The sequence below is a fragment of the Salmo trutta genome, chromosome 12 (genome assembly GCF_901001165.1).
Source record: "Salmo trutta chromosome 12, fSalTru1.1, whole genome shotgun sequence".
Classification (NCBI taxonomy): Eukaryota; Metazoa; Chordata; class Actinopteri; order Salmoniformes; family Salmonidae; genus Salmo; species Salmo trutta.
This window is the reverse complement of record NC_042968.1, coordinates 66,792,110-66,803,849: the sequence shown is the minus strand read 5'-3', so window position 1 is coordinate 66,803,849 and position 11,740 is coordinate 66,792,110. Positions and strand designations below refer to the sequence as shown.

The 11,740-nt window shown below is 42.1% G+C and overlaps 1 protein-coding gene across 13 annotated transcripts in view; it reads right to left on the bottom strand.

Moving 5' to 3' along the window:
• Nucleotides 1-5,449: 5,449 nt before the first annotated feature.
• LOC115204019 (RIMS-binding protein 2) overlaps nucleotides 5,450-11,740 on the bottom strand; it is a 109,999-nt gene continuing 103,708 nt past the window's right edge. For 11 of the 13 annotated variants that reach the window (XM_029769219.1, XM_029769223.1, XM_029769221.1 and 8 more), the window contains 4 exons: nucleotides 11,360-11,460; nucleotides 11,178-11,249; nucleotides 10,790-10,927; nucleotides 5,450-7,808 (listed from right to left, as the gene is read on the bottom strand). In XM_029769219.1, the coding sequence (XP_029625079.1) occupies nucleotides 7,617-7,808; nucleotides 10,790-10,927; nucleotides 11,178-11,249; nucleotides 11,360-11,460 (503 nt within the window). In that variant the 3' untranslated portion in view covers nucleotides 5,450-7,616. Of the gene's footprint in view, nucleotides 7,809-8,601; nucleotides 9,905-10,789; nucleotides 10,928-11,177; nucleotides 11,250-11,359; nucleotides 11,461-11,740 lie in introns of those variants that run through there. The other 2 variants (XM_029769230.1, XM_029769229.1) reach the window with 2 other exon arrangements.

Sequence of the window (11,740 nt, the reverse complement as noted above, 5' to 3'; positions counted from 1 at the left end):
CTGGGTCATATGGGGTTGGTTTACCTTGCCCCCTGGGTCATGTGAGGTTGGTTTACCTTGCCCCCTGGGTCATATGGGGTTGGTTTACCTTGCCCTCTGGGTCATATGGGGTTGGTTTACCTTGCCCTCTGGGTCATATGGGGTTGGTTTACCTTGCCCTCTGGGTCATATGGGGTTGGTTTACCTTGCCCCCTGGGTCATATGAGGTTGGTTTACCTTGCCCTCTGGGTCATATGGGGTTGGTTTACCTTGCCCTCTGGGTCATATGGGGTTGGTTTACCTTGCCCTCTGGGTCATATGGGGTTGGTTTACCTTGCCCTCTGGGTCATGTGAGGTTGGTTTACCTTGCCCTCTGGGTCATATGGGGTTGGTTTACCTTGCCCCCTGGGTCATGTGGGGTTGGTTTACCTTGCCCTCTGGGTCATATGGGGTTGGTTTACCTTGCCCTCTGGGTCATATGGGGTTGGTTTACCTTGCCCTCTGGGTCATATGGGGTTGGTTTACCTTGCCCTCTGGGTCATATGGGGTTGGTTTACCTTGCCCTCTGGGTCATATGGGGTTGGTTTACCTTGCCCTCTGGGTCATGTGGGGTTGGTTTACCTTGCCCTCTGGGTCATATGGGGTTGGTTTACCTTGCCCTCTGGGTCATGTGGGGTTGGTTTACCTTGCCCTCTGGGTCATGTGGGGTTGGTTTACCTTGCCCTCTAGGTCATGTGGGGTTGGTTTACCTTGCCCTCTGGGTCATATCCTGGTACTTGATCAGGAAGTGCTGGCCCTCGTAGTCGTCGGAGAAGGGCTACTTGTTGTTTAGCATCATTGAATCGGGCATGCTGACACACCAGAAGGGATTCTGGTACTCATCCATCAGGGTCAGGCTCATCATGCAGCAGTTCTACAGAGAGGAGGGAGAGAGAAATATACATACATGGAGAGAAAGACACATATATATATATATATATATAGAAAGACAGAGAGAACGAGAGAGAGAGAGAGAGAGAAAGACATATAGAGAGAGAAAGACAGAGAGAGAGAGACAGAAAAATACCTATAGAGAGAAAGACAGAGAAATACAGAGAGAAAGACATACAGAGAGAAAGACATATAGAGAGAAAGACATACAGAGAGAAAGACATATAGAGAGAAAGACATACAGAGAGAAAGACATATAGAGAGAAAGACATACAGAGAGAAAGACATATAGAGAGAAAGACATATAGAGAGAAAGACATACAGAGAGAAAGACATACAGAGAGAAAGACATACAGAGAGAAAGACATACAGAGAGAAAGACATACAGAGAGAAAGACATACAGAGAGAAAGACATATAGAGAGAAAGAGAGAAAGACATATAGAGAGAGCACGAGAGAATATCTATGTCTGCTGTTCTGTTATTATAATATCCCCATCATCTAGGCCTAGTGGTACGCACGCATGACTAAGAAGCTTTGGATAAATCATCTGCTAAATGGCATATATTATCATATATTATAAAGTGTAACCTCAACCAGTGGGAGTCAGTGTACCTCCACGGTGCCCTCCAGAGCCTCACACTTCCAGGGCATACTGATTCTGCCAGAGAGAGGCGTGTGCTGGGACAGGCTTCCCCTATTGATGACGTTCAACTGGATGACACTACCATAGACCTGAGCTGGACAACCCCAACCAAAGTCAACTACAGACTGTGGTATGGTACAGCTGCATTATGGTACCCAAAGTATATACAGTAGTTCTAGAATAGAAACTCGCTGGGTAGTGGTTTGTTTACTTTTGCGGCAGTAGAGTTGAGAGAAGTGGCCAGCCATTATCTGGGTTCGAGTGTTGTGCAGTATAATGTGAGGGTGTAATCATGCGGGCCAAAGTTAGGGTCCACGTCATCAAAAGGAGGCTTGTCCTCTTGCATGGAGTAGGGGGAGGGAATGAGAGAATTAATGACTGAATGATTTAATTATTTAATCTATCATGCATTCCATCATCCTTTTCTGCTGAAATGAAACCTGAAATAGAAAGGACATAATCCAGCCAAGCTCTGCTCAAATGTCCCCTCCAAACCCCTCTTGTCAGACACTGATCTCCCAGGTCACACGCTGGCTCCTGAGGCAGGGGAGAGGAGAGCAAAAATACTTTAAATTGAATTGAATCTGGCCCAATGAGTTTCAATGAGTAGGTTCTGACAATACTACAGTAGCATATGTTTTATATATTGTATGTTTTATACCTAACAACAGAGGCAGTACAACTTGAGCACTGACTGCAGTTAGTCTAACCTGAGGACACTCTCAGTCTGGCTGGGCAGGCCTGTGAAGGGGTTGATGTCTCTCAACTGCTTCCTCCACTTGGTGTCGTTAAAGCCTATCCATGGTCCTGAAATACAGCCTTCTCCAGTAGCCCTCTCCTGCACCACCACCACACTCAGCTTGTCCAGCACCTGGTGGGGGAAAACACCAATGATATTACAAAAAGTACTGTGCTCACAGGCATATAGTGCTCATCGCAAGCATCCCTGGTGGGATAAGCAAAAAGGAGTGTTATAAAATTGAATTTCAATGACCCTTGTCCATACGCTTGACCCTCCACTTCTTACTCTGTACATACTCCACAGAGTACATATTGTGCCACGTTCCACTGCAAGAAAATACTGTGGGTCAAAAAATGATCATGCAAGACTGTAGGGAGGAAGAATAGCCTACAATGTGACCAGTACTTCACTCCTTACTCATTGTGAACCACCTCATAGAAGTGCTTGTTGACGTAGCCTATGGAGAAGAGAGGCATCCATGTACGACAGGATCTTCAGAAGGATCTCCGGTGGCATCCTAATAAAACACCAATTAGACATGGTTACAAAATGAATTAGAAAGCTCAATCGTTCCCATCGAGAGCAAACCCAATTGAGCAATCAGATTGCAGGGCATGGAACCAGTAACATTATGCAACCCCTTTATCCGTGTAAAGTGGGTACCATAACAACCCACTTTTACCACTCTGCGATTGTGAGTAACTTCACGCAGCTGACTTGAAAGCTTGTTCCGTAGACCTTGGCGGCAAGCTTGGTAGTGGTACGACTGGCCGAAGGTACAGTGTCCTTCACTGCCTTGTTTTCCTCTTATTATTTTGTGACAGTGCTTGACTTGGGCAGAATCTCACAGGAGCTGAGTACTGGCATCTCAGATGTTTCACTGCTTGAGCTCTGTTCATCTTAAAATATTAACTCAAATGTATTGCGGAGCTCCTGCTCCTAAATATAAACTATACCGGTGTTGTGCCGAAAATCTCCCCCCTGACAGAATCCCCCCCCACGTGAACTCGCACACACTCAATTCTTCATTGCTGCAACTTGCTTCCTAGTTAAGATTTCTGCTCTTCACTCCGTTGTCAGTTTAGCCTACATTTCACTGATCTTAGTAGCAGAAAATATTTTTTATTTGTGTCCTTCAAGGCAGCTGTCAATGATCACGTTAGATGTCCAATGTCTTATTCGACTAGTAGTTGTTCTGAAACGTTTTACTCCCTCCTCTATGTTTACTACAATACACATACATTAATTATTCATTTTGGTTGCCTTTCCTGACGTGAAGTTTGTTCTATAGAAAGTATTTGACTCTGATGTGTGCTACAGAAAGTATTTCACTCTAGCCACAAAATACAAAATTAAGGAAATTAGAAGGGGGGGTGGCAAGGCCATTTTCTTGCCTGACTGGAGTACAATTCCCTTATACTTTGCTTGAAAAATTAAAATGTACTAAATAAATACCCTACCATCTAACACTACACTCACTAATTTCACAATTATACAAAATAAAATTACCATCCTACTCCACTAACTAAATGTATTTATTCCTACCTCATGCCATCATCCTGAAAGAATGGGACATCACCACTTAACACATCCTGTAACTCTTCTGATGTCAAGTCTCGCACACCCAACTACCTCTGCAGCTGCCACCACAACCTCAATTTTCTGCAACTTCTGTTCCATCCCTGCAGTACAGTTGATAACTATTGCTATAAATGCTAAAAATCCAATCTTACTGAAACTTATATCACTTTTTGGCCTATCCCTCTGTACTGGTATATCTCTACTACTCTCACCACTCTCCCCCTTGACCCATCTTCCTCTACTTTCTTCACTGCCTCAGCATGACAACTTCTGCACTACTCTAACCCTGGAAACCTCAACCTGCCTCTCTCACACGGGACATTTCTGATCCCCAGCTCCATGGGCACCCCTACAATTAACACATTCCACTACTTTCCCCAATACTACACATTCCTTTGTATCATGCATTTCTGCACACTTCTCACACCTTGGACCCTCCCTCCTACACACTGCTGCCACATGCCCATAAGCTTGACACCTGTAACATCGTAATGTATTCGGCACATACACTTGTACAGGATAACGTATATATCCTAACTTCACTTTGTCAGGCAAAGACTCAACATCAAAACTCAGAAGAACAGACAATGACTCTTCTGTTTCACCACTCTCGCCACCCTGCATGCGTCGCATCAAACGACGGGCATCACATACACTGGGAATCTTTCCACTCAGCTGGTCAACTTTTATATTTACTGCTACCCCACTTATCACTAATTTCATTCTTGCCCTTTTCTTGAGAGTGAAACAATTCACTTTTCTTGCCCCCATTCGTTTTACTCTGAGCGCATTCTCCCTCTGACTAACAGAAACACAAACAATTATCACTAGACCACTTCTGGTTACCCTCACCGATTCCACATTACCCAACTCTTTTTCACCCACCGTGAAACTACAAATGGATCATCCACAAGGCAAGAGTCCACTTTTCGATGCATACCTCGGTCCCCGATAACTTCACCACACCTACCACCTCCAATACTTCACTCACTTGCATTTCTCCTCCTGTCTTCAGCTCCCTCTGCTTACACTTTCTACCATTCTTCTTTAACAAACCATCTCCCTTTTTCCCCACAATTTTTATCAGACTCAAGCTCACCCTCTATCTCTTATACCTCCTCTCCCTCTCTTTTCCCCTCCATTCCTCCTCCGTATTCCAAGTATACGTCTCCTTATGATAATACTGCACTACTCCTGACAACCATCTTGTTCATGCTTTCTCTAGGGACTCCATTTCCCCCCAGGCCCGTTCCCTCCACCTCCTCTAAGTGCCACAGAAGCTCCTTCCCACTCCTCCATGTGAGTTTGTTATTGTTCTTATCACATTTAAATGGCCAGATCACTGCTGCCATCCATAGGATGTAAAGTGTAATAGCAGGCAGTAAAGCTGATCCCTTCAGTAGGTTTCCCCTTTCATCTCTGGTAGGCTATGCTTCAAAATCCACTTTTAATGATGTTATTAGTTTTAATTCATGCAACATGCGTGAGTAATTACTTGTCATTCATGAATAGGACACTGAGATAAAAAAGAAATCACACACACATACATGAAAGTAATCCAAACACAGATGTTCTAGAAAATATCAAATTTATTTTTTGACTTAAAAAAAGAATATTTTTTGCACATGCACACAATATTTGATCACCATAAATATTGTCCAATGATTTTTATCTTTTTCGCTTTGATTCACAGAGCAAGCACATAACCACAGACTTAAACATCTTATCTTGAGGACACCATGGAGAATGCTTGCACTGTTTACAGTAAGAATAAATCTTAAAGCACTAAAAAAGGCAGTCTGAAAATCAAGTATAAACATTTAGAAATTATCTACAAATGGAAAAAGTACAAAAATGCAACAACATAGACGTACACGCATTCACAAATGAATGACTTGGTATTATGACTTTAACACCTTTTAACAAATGGATGCATAACATAATGCATAACTTTGGACACATAATAAAATAGAAACTATTTTGCCTGCTCAACACTTCATACATTCCTTTTTGGCAATCCATCTTTAGATTTTTTTCTTTTTTAATAAACATAGAAGATCCCTGTAATCATTATACAGCGGGATATTACACTTGCCTTAAATATCTTAGCTGATGGGCATGTCTGATAGGTCTCTCTCTGACTGGTTTTCACTCTCAATCACATTTAAACATATTTCATTGTGAATCATGGCTTGACATATTGTCCATTATGATTATGCACATCAAATGGTGGCTGTACAGCAACTGTAGTGATGCTAAACTATTACAGAAAGAGATCATGGGTTATGAAAATGGGTTAATATAGGACTTTAAAAGCTGTCAAAAATACAGGACAATGTATGTCTAGCGGCTATAACAGCCTCCCCAGTAAATGACAATCAGCTGGATGCATCCTTTATTTAGCCCTCATTTAGCCCATAAGCCACATGACTACTGGTTTAGAGGTTGTAGGTACAGTATGTAGGTCATCACTTCCTTTCTCTTGCCAATAGGTCTATAAGAGTGTAAACAAGTAAACGGTGCAGAATCTTGAGGGCACACCTAGACATCTTTACTGAAATGGCTGAGTGGGTAACACAACCCTCTGAACTGAACATTACTGAACATTACACCGGCAATGTAGTTAGCGGCACACCACTAAGATCACATGACTCCTAACCACATGTCCTCTTTTTGGAAAAAAGAATGCACAGACATGAATGCACACTGAGCACACACGCAGCCTACACCCACACACACAACAATGCTTTTCCATTCATCAGAAAAAACATACCCCTTTGTGCAATTGGAAGGCAAACACAGAAGGTTATCTTTAATTAACCCTCTTTTTTTATCAAACAAAGCTGCAGGGATGCAACAGGGGTTCTTGGCAGACTAGTGTTAGTTTAAAAACAACCTTGTTCAACCATAGAAAACGAGGAATGTCATGCTCATATTGTTTTCATAAAGGCCACTGAGATGGTTCAAACAAACGTCTTACCCAATGTAGCTTCCTCTCCTTGCTGTAATGCTCTGTGGCCAACCACCCTGCAGACTTCTAGGTTCTGTGAGTGATTCAACCCTTTGTCACCCTCATGTTTGTGATGTATTGCACTGAATAAAGCCTCTGTATTAGCAGCCAGCATTACTGACAGAATGCCATCAATAACAGTGTAGTTTAGTTGTTGCTCTAGTGTTCCAGGAGTATGGTCTCTCCTAGTATTGACATCTGACTATCACAACCACTTGTTTTTGCCACGTAATTTATTTTAGAGACCTTATATTGGCACAATTGCCATGGAAACCAGCTCGGGTTGTAACAAAAAAGAATAGGCTACTCTGTTGTTACCCTACTTGTAACAAATGCACACAAATGCCTTATCAGCATTGTCCTGATTTCCAAAGTCCCTTAATAACCATTTGATTAAAGAAAACAGTGGTAAAATGTAATGAAAGTCCTTGTTTATACTCCTATTTTTTCCTCCACCTCAAATATATCACAGTTATACAGTATGTGAGCAAAGTTCTCATTGAATTTGGCACTGAGTACATGTACGTAAATATGTGTATTCATCACTAGAACATGAATGTTGTATCGCTGACTATATTAGATTAGGCTCACATATATTGTCCTGTAATACATACGAACACGTAGCCATTGTAGTTGTGTGCTGTAGATTCGGCTGATTTGATTGTGTGTACTGTATGCAATTTACAATACTGGGCCCAGCATCTTTTCTGGGGTCAGCTGGGGACAGTTTATTTTACCGGAGAGAGTCTCTTGAGCAGTTTCTTCCCCTTGGAAAGCAGTCCCTTTTTCTTGTCCCGGGGGTCCCTGGGGCCCCTGGCGGGGCTGATGGGCCGCATGGTGCCTGGAGGACACAGGGGACGCACTGTGGGGGACGCTGCTCGGACAGGCGGGGCCGTACTCTCTGTGGTATCCATGGCTACCTGAAGAGAGATGCCATGGTGGGTGTAGGGGCAGGGCATTACAAAGCAAGTAGTTGTCCTTTGTGGCCTACCCTTTCTCTGTCTGAGGTAGGACTAGGACACACAGTTTACAGTCAGCACTGTGTCCTTCAATAACACTATCACCCCACTGTCACACTATAAATCCAACGGGACATTAAAAGACTTTGGGTTCAGTACTCAAGTAGATCCATTACTGACAGTTTCCCAGCCATAGCAATAGAATGAAGGGTTGATATGCCAAAATAACCATTTCTAGAGAGTCTAATTACAATTCCAACGATACTTGAATTTGATATGCTATGTGTGTTGACCTTGAGACTTCTCAACAATAGCTATCAACATACACAAGTATGCATACATAACGCTGTATAAAGTCATGGGAAAAAATATAACAATGCCATTACAGATCATTATACTTACTGTCGGTTGTCCACTAAAATGTGTGTCAAATACATACGTAACATTAATGTTTGGGCAATTCCACGATAGTGTAATTGTGCAAATTTTTCACTTTAAAATGTATGCCAAACAAAAACCATTGATTTCAAAGTTTACCAAACCATGCAACTCTATGCACAATGATTACTTTGAACAATTTAGAATGAAAAAACCCCAGAATCCCTCAGTTTTATTCTGTTACCAAACTTTGTATCTGCACAGTTCTTTCTGTAAATGTGTTTTTGTAACATTTTATGTGGAAGTTGTTAAAAGTAGTCCTTGTGCATATAATTATATTGTTTATTAAACTTTGAAATCAATGGTCTTTGTTTGGTATACATTTTAAAGTGAACAAATCTGAATCTTAGCGTAATTCCATTACCAGGGAATTGCTCGTTACAAATATATATGGGCTGATTTCCCAGACACAGATTTAGCCTAGTCCTGGTCTGAAAGGCATGCTCAATTACAATTCTCCATTGAAATATGTTTTTAGTGCAGGACTAGGCTGAATATGTCCATGAAACCAGCCCAATAACGTTTTTCACCTATGGAGTGAAATTATTCAGCATTGCAAAACTGTGGGATTGTACTGTACTGTACTTACACCTCTGGTTTAAAAACAAGAGAGAAGAAACAAAGACGTTTATAAAAGAGGTTATGAATCAGGTATTGCTTTTGGACTGTTATTTAAACTATTCCTTTTTAACTCCTGTCCCTCTGTTGATGGGGGACTGAAGACGTTGGTGGGGCTGGTGAGGTTTTATACATACAAACACTGAGTAGGAAGCCATCAAACAGGTTGTTACTAGTTACCACATCCACAAATCCATAAACCCCACTTATTTCCACAATTGATCTTCTTAAAATCTGAATTTAAACCTAACTTTAACCACACTGCTAACCTTATGCCTAACCCTAAGACCAAAAAGCACATTTTTGTTTTCCATTTTGACTTTGTGGCTGTGGTAACTAGTGAAAACACAGCGCACAATACCACAGGTTCTGATAGGTCATCGATCATGAGGGACACACAGAGTAATTTACAACACTCAGGGACACAACTGTAGATACCATCCCTCTTGTCTAATTCACTGGGCTGGCAACCAAACATGCTACCATACAGTTCACCGAGGACCTTTAAAATGGTATCTCAAAGTTAAAGAGGAATCCTAACTTTGAAACAAATGGGGATTTGCAGTTCCCATTAGTAAATGGTTTATCAATGACTACAGATATTGGGAACTTTTGAGCTTGCAAAATAGAGCACTATCTCAGAGAGTGGTAGTAGTCCCCTACTTTGCAGGCGTTAAATCACTGCAAAAAAGTGTTCCAAAAAACAACTTTGTAACAATGTCAAATTTATGCTGCAAATAAACATTCTGGTTACACTGGAAAGAGGAAACACTTTCCTCATTACACCAACTAGTATGTAATACTTTAATGTGCAAGCATGGTTGAATGACCATGTTGCTATACACCTGTGAATGTGTAAGAATGTTTACTGGCTACAAATAAACCATTTAACACAGGTGTAATAATTACAATGCCCAGCATTAGATCTGTCAGGCTGGTATCTCTAGTTGCTCACTTACTGTACGAGGCAGATTTTATGACGTGAAATGAACAATCTTCTTCTGTTTGTATTTGCCAAGCAGGTGAGGAAAAAAGGAAATCAGATGTGGTGACATCATCATTTCAGTACAACCCACACCACAACTATGAGAAAAAAAATAAAAAATACTACAATGCACACGAACACAGGTCGCGAATGAAAATTATTCATATCCAATTTCTGCTTTTATTGTTCCATTGTACCATTACAGTATGGATGTCTCACTGTGGCTGTTATTTCTTCTGGTTTAGATCAAACATGGCATATCTATCCAATGTCATCAGGCCTGAAAAATATATATATTTTTAAGTGTGTGCAGTATACAAAAAGAAACAAAGCCTCTCCCAGGAAATACAGCAGTTGGGCCAATAAAGTCTACTATTATATAAAAGGTATCAAGTTTATTTTTGAAAAAGGCATGCTTTGCTATATTACCAACCCCTACAGTTTACTCAAATCCTTTACTTCCATTGGAGAACAACTGATAGAAATCAGGAACTCTTCAGAGGTGTTCATAAAGCACTATTGATAGACACAATATCCAGCATTTGGTTTTGTGTTTCAGTGCAAAGAGGGTACCCAATTAATGACTTAAGCCTTTTTCAAATATCCACTGTCCTTTGTCACTGCTATGTGAATATCACCTGCCCCGTGCTGACATAGGTCAAGTGTTCTATTTCTCTGTCCACTTTGGCCTTCGCTTCTTCCTTTCTAACAATCAGAAGGTATGACTGTTTGTCCCTTTCACCAGGCGGGGGATAAGGTTTGTATATTCACCACAGTCACTGTCAAACACGGACGACACACACACACAGAACATAGACGGCAAGTGGAGAAAGCGAGACGTAAATCAAGAGAGACGGAGGATGGATGGACAGAGGGCCTAGCGCTGAGAGCGGCGATGTACCCTTTTGGCCTCGGCCCGGTTGGCGGGCTCGTCCTGGGCATAGCGAGACGGAGTGTCCGTCAGGTACACCTCCACGTCGTCAGGCACTTCTTCTAGAAAATTAGAGGGGACGAGGCCGCGGTGGCCATTGATTTCACCCTGCAGAGAGAGGAGAGGAGGGGGCAGTGGGGATGAGAACCATGGCTAGACCCACTGAACTCTGGCAGTCAGGGAAAGAGCCCTCTCCTGGGCAAAAGGACATAATATGCGTATGAACTAGGTTCATCCAATGGCATTTCTTTAAAAAATGAAAAACTGAAACATCCCTGACTTTAACAACCTGTGAATGGCCCTGTGTAATAATAACAAGTTAGTCACATCATGGAGCCAAGAAAAGAGGCATACTCACATAGTAGAACCCATCTTCATCAATCTCTCCAAATACAGAGATGATGTCACCAGCACAGAAGGTCAGCTCAGCCTATCAAGAAACAGACACGTCATTAACACCCTTACAATGTCTGTCTATCTGGTTACATGTGCAGTGTCAGTATGTTTGTCTGTATGTTTTGTGTGTTTGTGTGGCAATACCTCCACGTCCACATTGGGGGAGCTCTCTCTGGGGTCATAGTCGTAGAGGGCCACCATCCTCCTGGTGGCCTGGTGCTGGCGGAAGCCTCGTTTGTCCTGCCCTGTGAGAGGAAACAAGAGGACACTCCAGGAGGTGATATAGTGACAGATGTGTGTAGAGTCACAGAGAGATACGTGTGCCCTGCCCAGTGTGTTACCTATGGTGAGTTCGTAAATTCCGATCTACTCCGAGAGTGAAATGCTCTGAATTTACAAACAACCCAGAGCACACTCTGACACACTGGAGGCAATTTACGAACACACCCCTAGAAAAAGAATACATGGGTACAGTCAAAATGACTGCCAGTCCACCTATTATGGAATCATTGACTTGAATGAGGA